The sequence below is a fragment of the Agelaius phoeniceus genome, chromosome 3, assembly GCF_051311805.1.
Source record: "Agelaius phoeniceus isolate bAgePho1 chromosome 3, bAgePho1.hap1, whole genome shotgun sequence".
NCBI classification, from domain to species: domain Eukaryota; kingdom Metazoa; phylum Chordata; class Aves; order Passeriformes; family Icteridae; genus Agelaius; species Agelaius phoeniceus.
In genome coordinates, this window is record NC_135267.1 from 58,084,112 (window position 1) to 58,098,187 (window position 14,076).

Consider the following 14,076-nt stretch of genomic DNA (forward strand, 5'->3'; position numbering starts at 1 on the left):
CAAAACTTGGATCAGCCTGCCTCATTCCCCAGGATATCCTCTTCACTGTCCACATAGAGTGAGAGCAGAAAACTCAGAAACAAAGCAGCTGTAATAGACACCTTCATTAGCTGTAGGAAGAAGTCCTTGGACTGCTTCATCTGTTAGATGGGACAGTTATCCATACATGTTGCTACACTGGAAGTTGGTCTGAATAAAAGACATGGGAAAGCTCATGGCTCTTGGTATATAGGAAAATTCTGTGTGCCCACAGAGAGCTCCTGGCACAAGCAGGTAACCTGTCCCATGGCACCTGCCTCACTGCCACAAGCACCAGGAGCTCCCTTTGGGCCTAGGACCTGAGGCTGGAGGTAGGCATGGGAAAGGCAACAATTACCCATTACTACTGGCAGGAAATGTCCCCACTGGGTAACACCCTCACATCTGTACATGTGCAAATGTAGAGTAATCTAAAAGGGCAAGAAATAGCAGAATGAGCAAGGTACTTGAACTGCACGTTAACTGTAGAAGGAAGGAGTCCACCCATTAGAGATGGAAAATACAGAAAGGGACAATATTTTGTATCTTCACATAAGCTCTCCCTCCTGCCCAAAAGTCAGCAGCATCATTAGCACCAGCAGACTTCCCTTACCTCTCTGAGGTGCTGGACACAGGGATGATGGAATGGGGCTTCCCAGAAGTTCACCTCTGAGAAATCTTCACAGCCATGCTGGACAGAGGGCCACCTCCATACCCCACATCTGGGGGTCCTGCAGAGCTCTGTCCCCACCCAACCCACTACTCCACCTCTGATATCTTGGGCCAGAATCACATAGATGACACACAGACCTTTGTCTGCAGCATGTGAAAAACATCTGGAAATCTCCCATCATATTTAATGCAAAGATAAAATCAACCCCTGAAAGCAAATTCATCTCATTAAACCTGAACCTAGACCAGATCCAGATGGGGGAAGGTATTCATCCATTTCTACTAATTGTGCAATATCCCATCTGCTGTTGCTGAAAATGTCTGCTCCCCATGTGCCCTCATCACCCCCCAGCTAATGAAGTGTTCCACAGCTTTTGGTTCTTGTGCTCTTCCAACAGGATGTGTAAATAGAAAAGAAATCAGCAGAATGAAACATGTACTGATATAGCTGTTTATTCCCCTCCCAGCTGTGATTAAAAACACCAAAGCAGGTGTTCTGCTGCCACCACATGGTCATGAATAGACCTAGGCATTTTCAAAATAAAATGCTTATGCTTCTTCAGAATACATCAATTCAATAAGCCTATAATTTTTACATATATTCCTTAACATGCCTTCAGCTGGGGGTTCTTGTACCAAATCCATCAAATGCCCACAATTCCAACCTGGCTGCTAGGGCTGCCCTGCAACCAGGTGGCATCCAGAGATGTGGAGGTGTATCCAAGTCTCTCTTTTTGTTGAAAGCAAACAAGTTTGTGAGATACCTGATTAAAAATTATCTGTAAACAAATGGGGAAGAGTTGGAAGTGGTTTTATATTTTGGTGATAAACATTTCCAACAGTTCATTCTCTCAGGAGTAAATTCTGGGTTCTCTTAATGAAGAGTGATGCTGTTTGTGATGCAGCCAATATTTTTGTGCTAGGATGTAAAAACCACCATCACTGAGGTCTTGAAGTGACAAAAGGCTTTAATTTCAAAACAGAGAACAGGTATTAGGATGATTCAGCTACCTACCAAAAAGAAGGTTATAATTAAAACATTTATTGTTTCCATGAATATCAAGAGAATGCCATGACCCCACGGTTTAAAGCCACTTGGTTAAAGGTAGTTCCTCAGGCTTTCAGTGTAGTGTAGTATCAATCCTTGTCTGATATCAGTGAAATGCAACATGGGTGGATGTGTGGACCACACTGTTTAGAGTGAAAATGAGCTGATTCCCCTTTACAACATCAGTCTTACCATGTGCTTGCTACTTTGCCCCTCAAGGTAATTCACAAACCAGAGCGACTGTCATATACTCTTTCTCAAATTTGCCTTAAAGGGACAGATTTTTGAGGCAGGAATATCAAAAATATCAAAAATATTTAGGATCTGTAAGACAGGCAAGTCATCTGGCTTGGGATGGGTTGATTGTGGAGTCCACACTGACCTTCTCATTCAACATGAAAAACTGACTTTAACATGAGCATTTGGGATGATCATTTTCAGCTGTCATTGATATTGACCAAAGTTCAAGAAAGGAATGGCCATAATAGCAGCCTGTATTCTAAGGAGCCATTTTTGGTAACTCAAATTGCTGTCATTTATTTCACTCTAAAATACTTCTGTTGACATATGTCAGTGCTTTATCGTGATGGTTTTGACCTCAGTGAAGAACTCGTAGGAATCCTTTGCTCCCTCCCTGCCTATGCCTGAGGCTTTCATCCCACCAAATGGCAAGTTCAGGTCTCTCACAAGCCAGCAGTTGGTCCACACCAGTCCAGACTGCAGCCTGTGTGCCACCCTGTGAACGCGCCCCACGCTGCTGGACCACACCGTGGCTGCCAAGCCGTACTTCACACTGTTGGCTCTTCTGATCACCTCCTCTTCTGTATCAAATGCTACCACACATGTCACAGGACCAAAGATCTCTTCTTGCATGCAACAAGATTCATCCTTGACTTCAGCAATAACTGTGGGCAACATGAAATAGCCTTTCTGGTTGCCAGGTGGGAGGGCCAAAGGATCCACTCCCTCTCCGCAGAGGACTCTGGCTCCTTCAGCCTGGGCTTTCTTCACATAGGTCCTTACCTGGGGAAGAGCAGAAAAACATCACTGCTAAAGGACACCAAATTCCAAGGGTTCACATCAGCAGGAGCCCCTGAACTCCAGCTGGAACATGCTGCCCTCTTACAATAGAGGGCAGCATTCCCTAAATTTTGTTGTTATGCTTCTTTGCATGCAAAGCTGCGTATTTCTTGCTGAAAAAAGCAATTGTTTGCTCTTTCTTCTTACTAGCCTAGTAGACAACACTGCTGGCCCTTCCCACTAAGTATTGTCAAAAGGGCAGGACCCTTGGAGAAAATGCAAGTGGTTCCAGAGCCTCCCTCCCTTCTCCCAGGAGCAGTTTTCCATGTACCCCATGCCATGGTTCACTCATTTACTCCAAGGAATCAGTGGTATTTTCCTGCTTCAAGGCAGGGCTTTTGAATGTTTACATGCCACTAGGATGATGAAGCCATGAATGCTACAGAAAATCTCATCAATAAATGATTTAAGATGTTTCTGTGGCTGCTGCTACCATAAGCTTGCTCCCTTGAACACATGTTCTTGTACTGTTGATCTGCTTCTGCTGTTCTGCAATCATTGCCTGGCTTCTCTCCTTACAGAAAGACCACAGAGATACCACAGGACTTCCTTATCTTTTTCTTCTTTTAGGTACTTTCATAGGTAAAACTTGGAAGTTCTCTGTGGTGCTACAAAGACCTCAGGAAGTGGGTGTTGCTACCACTCTTCTTCAGAACAAGAGAACCTGGATAACCTTCTGAGGCATCAGGGAAGCATATCAAAGGTCTGGCTTTCTCTCACTCTGTGGTTTTTTGGTCTGCTTCTTGCGTCAGAGAGTTCTGGGATATAAGCATCTGCTCTCCCTGAACTCTGACACCTTTCATTTCATATAAGCCACTAAAGCAGACTCTGTCTGTGCACCATCTCAGCTGCTGTCCACACACAGACCATTACAAATTACTGCAAACAGTTCTAGGAAACTGTTCTGTACAAGCCAGAATTTGCCAGAAGTAATATAAAAAATATAACTTTTACCTTGTCAACTAACTTATTAGGTAAATTAGCAATCTTAGCAAATGCAGTATTAAAATCCAAGAAAATGTTGTTGAACTCTAAGATTTGTGAATATAAATTCAGGACTTAGAAGACATTATAATGATCTCATTTAAACAGGAGGAAATATTCTTTTGCCACTTTAAATTATTTCCCCCAGAGAGTTTGATGTTTTTTCAGAGTAATCACATGATCCCAAGCCACAGGCAACAGAAACCTCATTAAAAAGATACCTTATAATGGCTTTGAGTTATCATCCCTCAGAGCTGATCTTGGAGATGACAAGATCTTTCCCACATAGTTCTAAAACTACCTTTTAGCCCTCTAAAAGATGAGATGAAATCACATAAACTCCACGTAGCATCACCTTTTCTAGATGCTCTTTACTTATTAGTGCTCCCACATCGATTGTAGGATCTGAGGGATTCCCAGTCTTCCACTTCTTGGCCTCTGCCACAAACCTCTTCAAAAACTCACTGTATATTCCCCTCTGAACAAAGATCCTGGAGGTGCAGAGACAGATCTCACCCTATCAAAAAGAAAGAAACAAACTAGAAATCAACAATATTGGTTCATATTACATTGTACTATTGACATAATTCCTATGTATTAGGAATTACATAATTTCTATGTATTAGGAATTACCAGCCAATTCACTTGTGTCCCTGCATCCTCAGGAGTGCAAACTACATTAACCAGCACTGCAAAATGGGATTTTTTTCCAGATTAAAAAAAAAAGGAGAAGGAAAAGGCAAAAACTGAATCGGTATCATGCAATCACTACCGTAAGTAAATTTAATTTTATAAATTACATGTTTTCTTCTCCAACATTTTTTTATAGGTAACATGATTTCCAACTCTGAATGATCTCTCTCCATTTCCTGATAATCTGTCTCTGATACCAAGCTATTTTTCTAACATTTGCCCAGATAAAATTTCCTGGCTTTGGTGCTCTCTCCTGAGGGTGGTGATGAGGGAAGAATAATGTTGGTAAAATTTTGGGGGAAGTCCCCTGATTTAATTCTAACAAAACAACAAGCTTCCCACTTTCTTACACAGTGGAACTTAAAGCAGCTGCTTCCCTGAGAGATAAGAAATGTATGTACTTTGAGAGGAGTAATAACACCTTGTTATCTTCTGATGGAGAGCACAAAGAAGAGCCTTTTATTACTCTGCGTCCCTCCTTGTGGAATAATGAAACCATTTTCATATTTTCCTACTTAGGATTTTCTCCAACATGATCTTGAAATAGACCTTGACAATTTGAGATTCAGATCCAAAGGCGGGTGCAGCATGCACAGAAGCCCTCAGACACGCGCCCCTCCTTGATGCCAACGGGGTTTGTGTGTTACAGGGGTGGGAGGCACCTGGTTGGCAAAGCTGGACCTGACAGTGGTGGGGATGCACTGGCTCAAGTCGGCATCGTCGAAGACGATGGCGGGGTTTTTGCCTCCCAGCTCCAGCGAGAGCCGCTTGCAGTGCGGAGCGCTTCTCTCCGTGATCCGCTGGGCCGTCTGCGTGCTGCCCGTGAAGGAGATCAGGGGCACGTCGGGGTGGCACACCAGGGCCTCTCCTGCCCTGGCCCCTGTCCCAAACACGACATTCACCACTCCAGGAGGCACCCCTGATGGGAACAAAGGCACACGGTCATTGTACGCTTGAGGGTACAAAAACACTAACCCTTAACTTCAGTAGTAGCTGAAATGCACAATGTCAGACAGCTCTATGGGTCATGGGTTAAATGATAAAAGCAGGCCCACTAATCAAGCTTGTCTGACGTGGATCACCAGAGATGCAGTGTACAGTCATTCAGGGAACAAGCAATTGTTCCCCCAATTTTAACTAATAGTGCACCAAATACAGCTGTCACAGAGTGACACTAATAAGTAAAGAGCTCACCAAGAGCTGATTCTCACTCCTTTATTCTCTCATGGCTCCTTTGCTTGCACCACAGACTTAAGGCATCTGTAAATGGAGTGCAGGAGGGGCAAAACTTTCCATCAGAAGATAGTGGAAAAAAATGAGCAACAGCTGGATTGGGGAGACAGGATAGTATGAGGACAGAAAAAGCCTTTTGTTCTCCAGTGCAACATTCAGCTACAGTAGTCTTTCCCAGAGCCTTTAAACACCTTCTGATTTCTGCAACTAAAAAAAAAAACCTGGTGCACAGACAAGCACTTCCATTCTATTCCTGTTCCTTAGCATGCTACAGGACTTACCTGCTTTCTCCAGGAGTTTGCACATCATCCAGGCTGTGACAGATGTCATCTCACTTGGCTTGGCAACCACAGTATTTCCACATGCAATGGCAGGAGCTATTTTCCAAGTCAACAAATACAGTGGCAAATTCCAAGGACTGATTAAACCAGCTACGAAACAAAACCACGAAGACAGGAGGTCAGTCTGCTGGGATACAAAACTCATTTCTGTGACCTCAAGAATGATATACACCAATTCAGATCTATGAAGGGAATTTGGCCATAGCTTTTATTTCCAGACAATATGTACAATAAATTTGCAGCATTTCTGACAGGGAGATAATTTCTTAAAAGACCTGTGCAAATGATTTTAAAAGTGATCAGCTGAACTCTCTGAATAAGTTTTGCTGCGTCTTCAGGGCAGAATCTTATATTCTCAGGAAGTTTTTTAGTGTTTTGCAGGAACATTAATGCAAGGTTAGCCATAACAATAATTTGCAAAATCTTGCCTGTAGGTGCAGTAATAGGCAATACTTTGTGTTAGCAAAGAGCAACGAAAGTTATTATAGAATGGTTTGGGTTGAGAGGGTCCTTAAAGATGATCTGGTTCCAACCCCCCAGAGACATCTTTCACTAGACCATGTTCCCCAAAGCCCCATCCAACCTGGCCAGGAACACTGCCAGGGTTGGGCCATTGTCCATTTCTTCAGGCAACCTGTACCAGTGCCTCATCACCCTCACAGTAAAGAATTTCCTCCTAACACCTAAACCTACACTCTTTCAGTTTGAAGCCCCTTGTCCTATCACTACATGTCCTTGTAAAAAGTCCCTCTCTATTAAGCTGTCTTGCAGGTCTCCCAAGAGCTTTCTCTTCTCCAGGCTGAATGTGCCAGCTCAGATCATATTCCTGCTTTCTCTTGCTCTTTAAAGCTGTTTTTTATTTTTCAATTTTAATATTAGCCAAACTCTGTATAACATACAGTACACATTTTCCAGAGAACTTTTAGTCTAATTAATGAATGCCAACATTTACCACTATATAAACTGTTGTTCCCATGAATTGCTGAATGACCAGAATTATTTTCAGTAATTGCCTTTAGGAATATTTTCACTTTACATATTAATAAGAAATTATGAAAAAAAATCTGTAATTGTCACATGTGCCTCCTTACAAAAGTCATGGGATTTCTTTCTGTTTGATGGAGTAGATTGAGTGAAGGACTTTTCCTTAAGAGAATAATTTTACCAGAAAAAGTCACGTCATCCACTGCTCAAGAAAAGATTTAACAGGGTCCTCTAAATTAGCGAATTTTACATTTTAAGTACTTCAAGTGTAAATGTGGAGAACTCACATATATTTAATGTTAGATGTTATTTATACTACTATGTATAACATAAACTAATAATGAAATCATTACAACACTGTTACTTTTCAGCTAAGTCAACCACTTAATTTCCTGAAGAAGCAGCAGCAACTAGTGGCTGAGTTCAGCAATTCCCCAGCTAGAGTAGTTTCTTCACCCAAGTGCACTCAGGTCACAGACTACTACAGCTTTCCCCAAGGAGAGGGGGATCCCACTCTCCCTGCTAGAGCAGGAGCTCGGTGCTCTGCACGTCGCACTGACCCACAGCTGTAATGCTCACCCACAGACACACATGAACAAAACACAAGAGAGACCGTGAAGGTGAGAGCAGTAGATGAAGCTTTTTAGGTATGCAGTCTTTTTTTCGTTTTTTTGCCATGAAGTCACATAACTGATTTTACATAGAGTTGCTGATGCTTTAGCAGACAAGCCCATGTTTAGCACATGACTGAGAGATAATAAATGCTTTCAAAAATCTCTTTGCTGAGCCCCTACGGAGGCAGACATTCTGCCAAGCTTTTCAGCACGTGAGGATCATCATACCAACTCCCACAGGCGCCCTCGAGGTGTAGTGCACACAGCCCATGGCTGGCATTTCGGTGCACTCTGTGACGTGATGAAGGATGGAAGAGGCGAAGAATCGGAAGTTGTGCACAGCCCGAGGGATGTCCACTGTTCTGGCAAATGTAATCGTTTTTCCTGAAACAAAAACAAACATGCTACTGTCATCATGGACAGAAACTTTTTAAAGTTAACTTTTTAAAGTTAACTATAAATTGCTTTATAGTCTCTCAAAGTTGATTTGTGTGTCTTTTGTCCTGTGTCCGAGTAACCACCAGCACAGTACAAACATAGTCAATGACAACAGCTCCCCTCTAGTAATTCCAAATATCTGACAACTGAAGTCAAAGTCGGTAATTCCAAAAAGCAAGGATCACCCAGGAATCCCAAATCCAAAACCTCCTAAAGGTTCATGCACATCTACTCCAATTTGCTCCAACAGTTCATACTATAAAAAAAAATTTCATCCAAATCCTCCATTTCAATATTCAGCAAGGCACACTTATTTGAGATCAACAGTTCCAGTTCTTACCCTGATCCTTTGACTCTGCTTGTGCAAATGCTTCCAGGTCATGTTCAATCAGGTCTGCCAATTTGTTCAGGATCTGAGATCTTTCCAATGGACTTTTTGAGGACCAAATTGGGAAGGCATCTTTAGCAGCTTTGACAGCAGCTTCCACCTAAAAAAGCAAAAGAGTGATCGTGAATGCTAATGAAAGGCTTAAGAAAATATTAAACAGATAAATTCAGCAGATAAATTCATATTTCAGAGACTAATAATCCAGACCACATTGCTGGGGAGATGACAATTCCTTAGAGCTTCTCCATTGTTTACAAGACACTACCTCATAACTCAAGAAGTGTCACTGAAATAGAATATCTAGAAAAGAAACTTCCACTGGAATTCTTGTTTTTCTCCAAATCACAGGAACTTGTGGGCCACCCTCCAGGCCTAGAAGAAATACTGGAATAGTCAACTGGCACCAGCAAGTGCCACTGACCAAAACAAAAAGAAACTTTTTTCTCATGGAGGAAAGAGTAAGAATCTCCCCAGAGCAAATGCAGCTTCAGTCGAAACATGCACAACCCTTGCAACACAAGACTTCAGCCACAACAGGCAATGATGAAATGCTGGATGCTCTGCTAGCTCTTGATTTCCACCATTTGGTTCAAGTAAGGACTAAGAATATATTTAAGGAATGGACACTCAGAGGAAAATTTTATCTTACCTGTTCACAGCCAGAAAGTCATTAATACCCTCACAGAAAAAAATAAAGTTCCTTTTTCAATGCTGGGAGTTTAGTCAGTTCTCTTACCAGACACCTAACAAAGCCTAGAGGTAAGAATCATTACATGCATTTATACAGATACACACCACTCCTATCAGTATTTTGCTTGAGATGTACATGACAGCTGCACAGTCCCTCAGCCTGACATTTCTGAGCAGTGGTAGATTACCAGCACTTTTCTGAAGCAGACCCATCTTCAAAGGATTAAAATTCAGCAGAAGGCTTTCTGTCCCATCAGTCATTTCCACTGGACTCTTGAATGGAAGTTACCTGCATCATTCATCTGTTGATTTATAAGCAGTTCCTTCTGCATGTTTATCAGTTTCACGCTAACTAAAGATGGTCATCAATATCTTTCCATACTTTAATTAATTGCCCAATTTCCCAGCTTTTGCTTCCATACTTATGCCATACTCCCAAAATCTAATATATGCATCAAAGTGGTGGTTTAGTCAAAGCTTTGTTCCTAAAATTTTGCTCATACAATTTCTTCAGTTTTAGAAATCTGCCAAAATCAATAACTAGGAGGATGCTGATGTAATATTGATCAGACCATTATCACCTCTCTGAATGTTGCCATATTGCTAGTTCCCATGAAGTCAGCGAAGGCTCCCTTCCACCAATTCCACAAAAATGAGTTCTGAATTTGTTCCTTCAGATTGTGACAAGTCTTATAAAAACCATCACAAAATAATTTACAGATACTCCGAAGACTTTTTACTAACGAGGGCACAAAATTTCAAGCAAGCAAAAAAATAAACTCTATCTACCCCTTCTCCTTCCCCCTGCAACACACATCAGAATTTATGGGCCCTGTAAAAATAACACCCAGAGTTTGAAAGCCAGAACACCACCAGTGCAGGGGGGCAAGGTGGGAAATTAAACCAATGTGCAGAGAGTCGCATGGATCACTGGCCAAGCTCAGAAACCCAGACTCTTCTCTTTCGACTGTAGTTCAACAACCTCCTGCTCAAGTGCCCATGGCAGCAGGCTGTCAGCCACTGAACAGCTGAAACAGGACCAAACCAGGCCTGGGAAAGGGGAACTGCAGCTTCCTGAGTGAGTCCAGTGCAGATGCCATGCTAGCCTGAAAACTTTCAGCCTCTGTGAAACAATAGCACCTTCACTAATTAACTTGTTTTTCCACCCTCCCATCCTGTGCTGCTCATCTGTCCTCTCCTCTGTGGCCTTTGCCACCAGGTGCTGCCAGGAGAGGAGATAGTCAATACTGTCTATAATAGTCAATAATGTCTGCATTTTTAACCCTTCAGTGGGTTTAGAAGAAGGACAAAAATACTGCTTTTTCACAAACAGCAGAAGAGAAAACTAGCAAAGGAAGGAATTAAGTGGCAGTAGATTAATCTAAGAAAATATAAGAGGAAAAAAGGAGATTCGTAGAGAAGAATTAAGCACACAAAGGTTAAACAATTACTTAGTTTGACTAGCAAAAACCAGCAAAGAAAGTAAAGCCACAAAGAAAGCACACATAAGAATTCAACTATGAACTCCTGTGTCTGAAACACTTCCTTCTGCTTTCCTCTTCTGCATGAGACAGCCACAGAGAAACAACACACAATCCATACCCATCATAAAAGGTTGCTATCAAAATACCCCATGCTGAACTGCCCTCAGGACAAGATGTTTGCTTTTGCAAGGGATGATGTGCAGGAGCCAGGTTCTTTAAAGAGAAGTGGTTTTTAAAGTAGATATTTGCCAGCACTAATTAGTCTTCATCAGCCTGTCTTTTGGATATACAGGGCACCTGCTAGTCTTGCTGTGGTACTGCTATGTAGAATTTAAGGTATCTAGCTGGGGAACAAACTAACCCCTAGAAAAAAAAATGCATTCAATGTTTTTGGCAGAAAGTGGCTAAAATGGCCACAGCAGCTGACCTGGTGTTAAACTCCAGGGTCAGCAACAAACTCACTGTCTCTCCTTGTTTCACCTAACTTCCCAGAAAAATTTACCAAGATAATATGCAACTGGACATTGAGCCTTGCTAGAAACCAGCACCCTGAGTCCTTTGCTGAACTCTGGTCTAGATGCTTATTTGGTATCTCTAGATAAGCTCAAGTCGTGTGTGACTGCATTTTCTTCAGCATATTCCATCAGTCCCCAGCGGATGCCAGCTCTGCAGAGCACAACCTTCTTGTACAGCTGTCTAAAGGCAGGACTAAAGCACTCACCAAATTTACAGGTCTTTAAAACTGGGTTCCCATTGCTACACACAAACACTTACTCAGAAAGCTGAAAGAGAAAAGCATTGCTCTTAGGATGCTTGAACTATATCTCTAGAGTAACCAGCAGCCTCTGGCACTCTCAGATCTCTCTGGTTTTCATGATTTTGCAAATGAATGGACAGGAAGATTTGCACCTGCACATCGAAAAGCAAACTTTTCAGGCATAATTAGGAATGGAATGAACTTACACAGATATATTCCAACAAACTCAACCTGTTACTCTTTAACCCTTGGTCATCAGCATCTAACAAATATTTACCCAGTTGAAACTACAGAGCAAAGGTTTCTGCTGAGAGAAGCTGTCAATAAGGCTGAAATGCAAGCAAAGAGAACAGCCACACACTGCAGTAGTCTGTTTTAAAAAACATTTTCAAAATGCTGTCCATATTTGACAATACAGTAGACAAGCCCTCTGTGCTATCCAAGCTTGTGCAGTCACTTTCCTCTTCAGTAAGTCTGAAACACTATTTTGGACACAGACTTATAGGCCCCTTATAAAGCAGCATCAATGAAACTGCAGCTCCCTTGATGAACATCATTGCCCATCCACACGTGATCCATACACCCCATCCACATAGTATGTTCCAGGAAACATTCCCCCCAGTAGAGAGCACAAGACCTGGAAACCCTATGAATGCAGAGGACAGGGTATGTTATAAGGAAAAACACTCATCACAGGCACTGAATAACCAACTGCTAATATCAAAACCAGAGAGGTCTGAAAGCTTTTTACCATTTTCAGAGAAGAGACAGCAAGCCAAAAATCCTTTAAAATGAAAACTGCAAATCATCAAGACACTAAGGGAGAACACAGTTGCATATGGTACCTCTAAATTTATTTACAGAAGAGATCAATAAACACTGTTCTCACAGATTGTTTATATTTACAGTCTGTCTGGGTGTTATTGTGAACTTATGCACAAGGCATCTCCCACCATGTGAGCTGAAGGAGCTCCATTCAAGTTACTGAAGCTTTGTTGATTCACACCAGCTTAGAATCCAGACCATAACTTTCTAATAGCAAAATGTAAAAAAAATGACAGCATTTGCTGCCACAGCAGTGGATTATGCAATACTACAATATAATCAAGAATTTACTTGTTTAAACATTGAAGTCATCATTTTTCTGTTCTCTCACCTCCAGCCTCTCTCTCTCAAAAGGTTATTGTTACATGCATTTAACATTTTTCCCTTTTTTGTCCATGTGGATAGTACTCACCTCTTCTTTGCCACTGTCTGGAACTCTGCAATAGACATCTCCGGTGGACGGATTATAGGAGTCTATGTAGGAGGAACAAGGAACAAATTTGCCACCTATGAAGTTTTCCAGTACTAAGAGAGCCTTTGAGTGAGCCATTGTTGGCTGTTTGCTTCACCTGTGACTTTTTTCAACGAGGCATCAATTTAGATTAGTGTGTCTGTATGTATTTGCACAGTGAGTCCGAACTCCTCCCCCATCTCTCCATGTTCCCTGCACCACTTGTTTACAAGTGGGAACAAACCCTGGCAACAACAGCAGGAAAGAGCAAAGGGGAAAAAATTAGTATTACTGTGACACTTGGTTCTTTTCTAGGAGTTGAAGCAAGGAGGGAAGAACAGCATAATTGCTGGCAACCAGCTTTTCTCTTGTCTGTAGGAAGTGAAGGACTGAAAAAAAAAGAGAAAAAGGATGGTTTGACAGGGAATTTCTACCTGTTACAGTTTTTGAAGTTACAGTTTGAAGACATTATTTTGCAACAACTAAACAAAATAATTCAACACTCAAACATCTGGCCAGGAACCTGCTTCTAAGTGTCAGCAGACAAAAGACACTTCAGACCAGCATGTATGCAGCTTCTGCAGCTCATGTTCACTGTTCTATCACTACTTTTCCTTGTATCGCCAAAACCAATGCACCTATCAAACCAAAAGATTTTAAGCACTAAGAAACTCTTTTTCACCAATATTGCCAAACATCAAACAATACAAACAGCTGAGTGACCCCTCAATTCAAATAGTTGAGAAGCACAATCCTACCTGGTACACTCCTATATGTTGTCAGAAATTCATCAGGTTTTTTCTCCCAAGAAAAACAAGACACTGGCTGTCATGCTTTCTCTTCCATAGGTATTCCAGTGGAAGCCACCTTACTACAGAGAAGCCTTTTACATATAATTAGTGTTTCCATTTTTTTATAATTAACCTCCCAAGAACCTAAACTGCCCAGTAAGAGCTGTGTAAAAGACATTTTCTCCAAGAAAATGCTGAAGATTATCCAATTGTTTTAAGATTAAAATTGCATGCCACCTCCTTGTTCTCCACAGATATTCAAAACACTACACCCAGAGAGCAGTATGGTCTCACCAGGAGAGTGTGAATATCTCAGTCAGGAGTTTAGGAAGGTTTTGCATCCTAGACAACTGGCAAGCCATCAAGTTTCACATGGATCAACATGCAATCATATTTTGACTGAACAAAGGTGATATGATTCTATTGCACAACAACAGATCATTTATGCTTCAACCAAGTGGCACCTCTGGGCAGAGTTCAAGTCGGTGTTGAAAGGTAGTGCAGTCACGTTGAAACTGGATTATGTAATACCTCTACTTCTCCCAAGATGCAAACTGGGAAAGCATGCAGTAGCTTTTCAGTCAT

The 14,076-nt window shown here is 41.7% G+C and overlaps 1 protein-coding gene across 1 annotated transcript; it reads right to left on the reverse strand.

Moving 5' to 3' along the window:
• Positions 1-1,640: 1,640 nt before the first annotated feature.
• On the reverse strand, positions 1,641-13,279 carry ALDH8A1 (aldehyde dehydrogenase 8 family member A1). The gene is made up of 7 exons (XM_054629922.2): positions 12,662-13,279; positions 8,446-8,593; positions 7,896-8,051; positions 6,010-6,159; positions 5,158-5,414; positions 4,158-4,319; positions 1,641-2,761 (listed from the first exon to the last, which is right to left on the reverse strand). Exons 1-7 carry the CDS (start codon positions 12,797-12,799, stop codon positions 2,309-2,311), a joined length of 1,464 nt encoding a protein of 487 aa, XP_054485897.2. The 5' UTR covers positions 12,800-13,279; the 3' UTR covers positions 1,641-2,308.
• Between the last annotated feature and the right edge of the window lie 797 nt (positions 13,280-14,076).

Bases quoted from the DNA above. Each gene is read 5' to 3' on its own strand.
- ALDH8A1 (XM_054629922.2), bottom strand. From the start codon at position 12,799: ATGGCTCACTCAAAGGCTCTCTTAGTACTGGAAAACTTCATAGGTGGC. The intron at 8,594-12,661 runs GTGAGTACTATC...TTGCTTTTTTAG, and splicing joins CAGACAGTGGCAAAGAAGAG to GTGGAAGCTGCTGTCAAAGC. The intron at 6,160-7,895 runs GTATGATGATCC...TTTGTTTCGTAG, and splicing joins GAGGGCGCCTGTGGGAGTTG to CTGGTTTAATCAGTCCTTGG.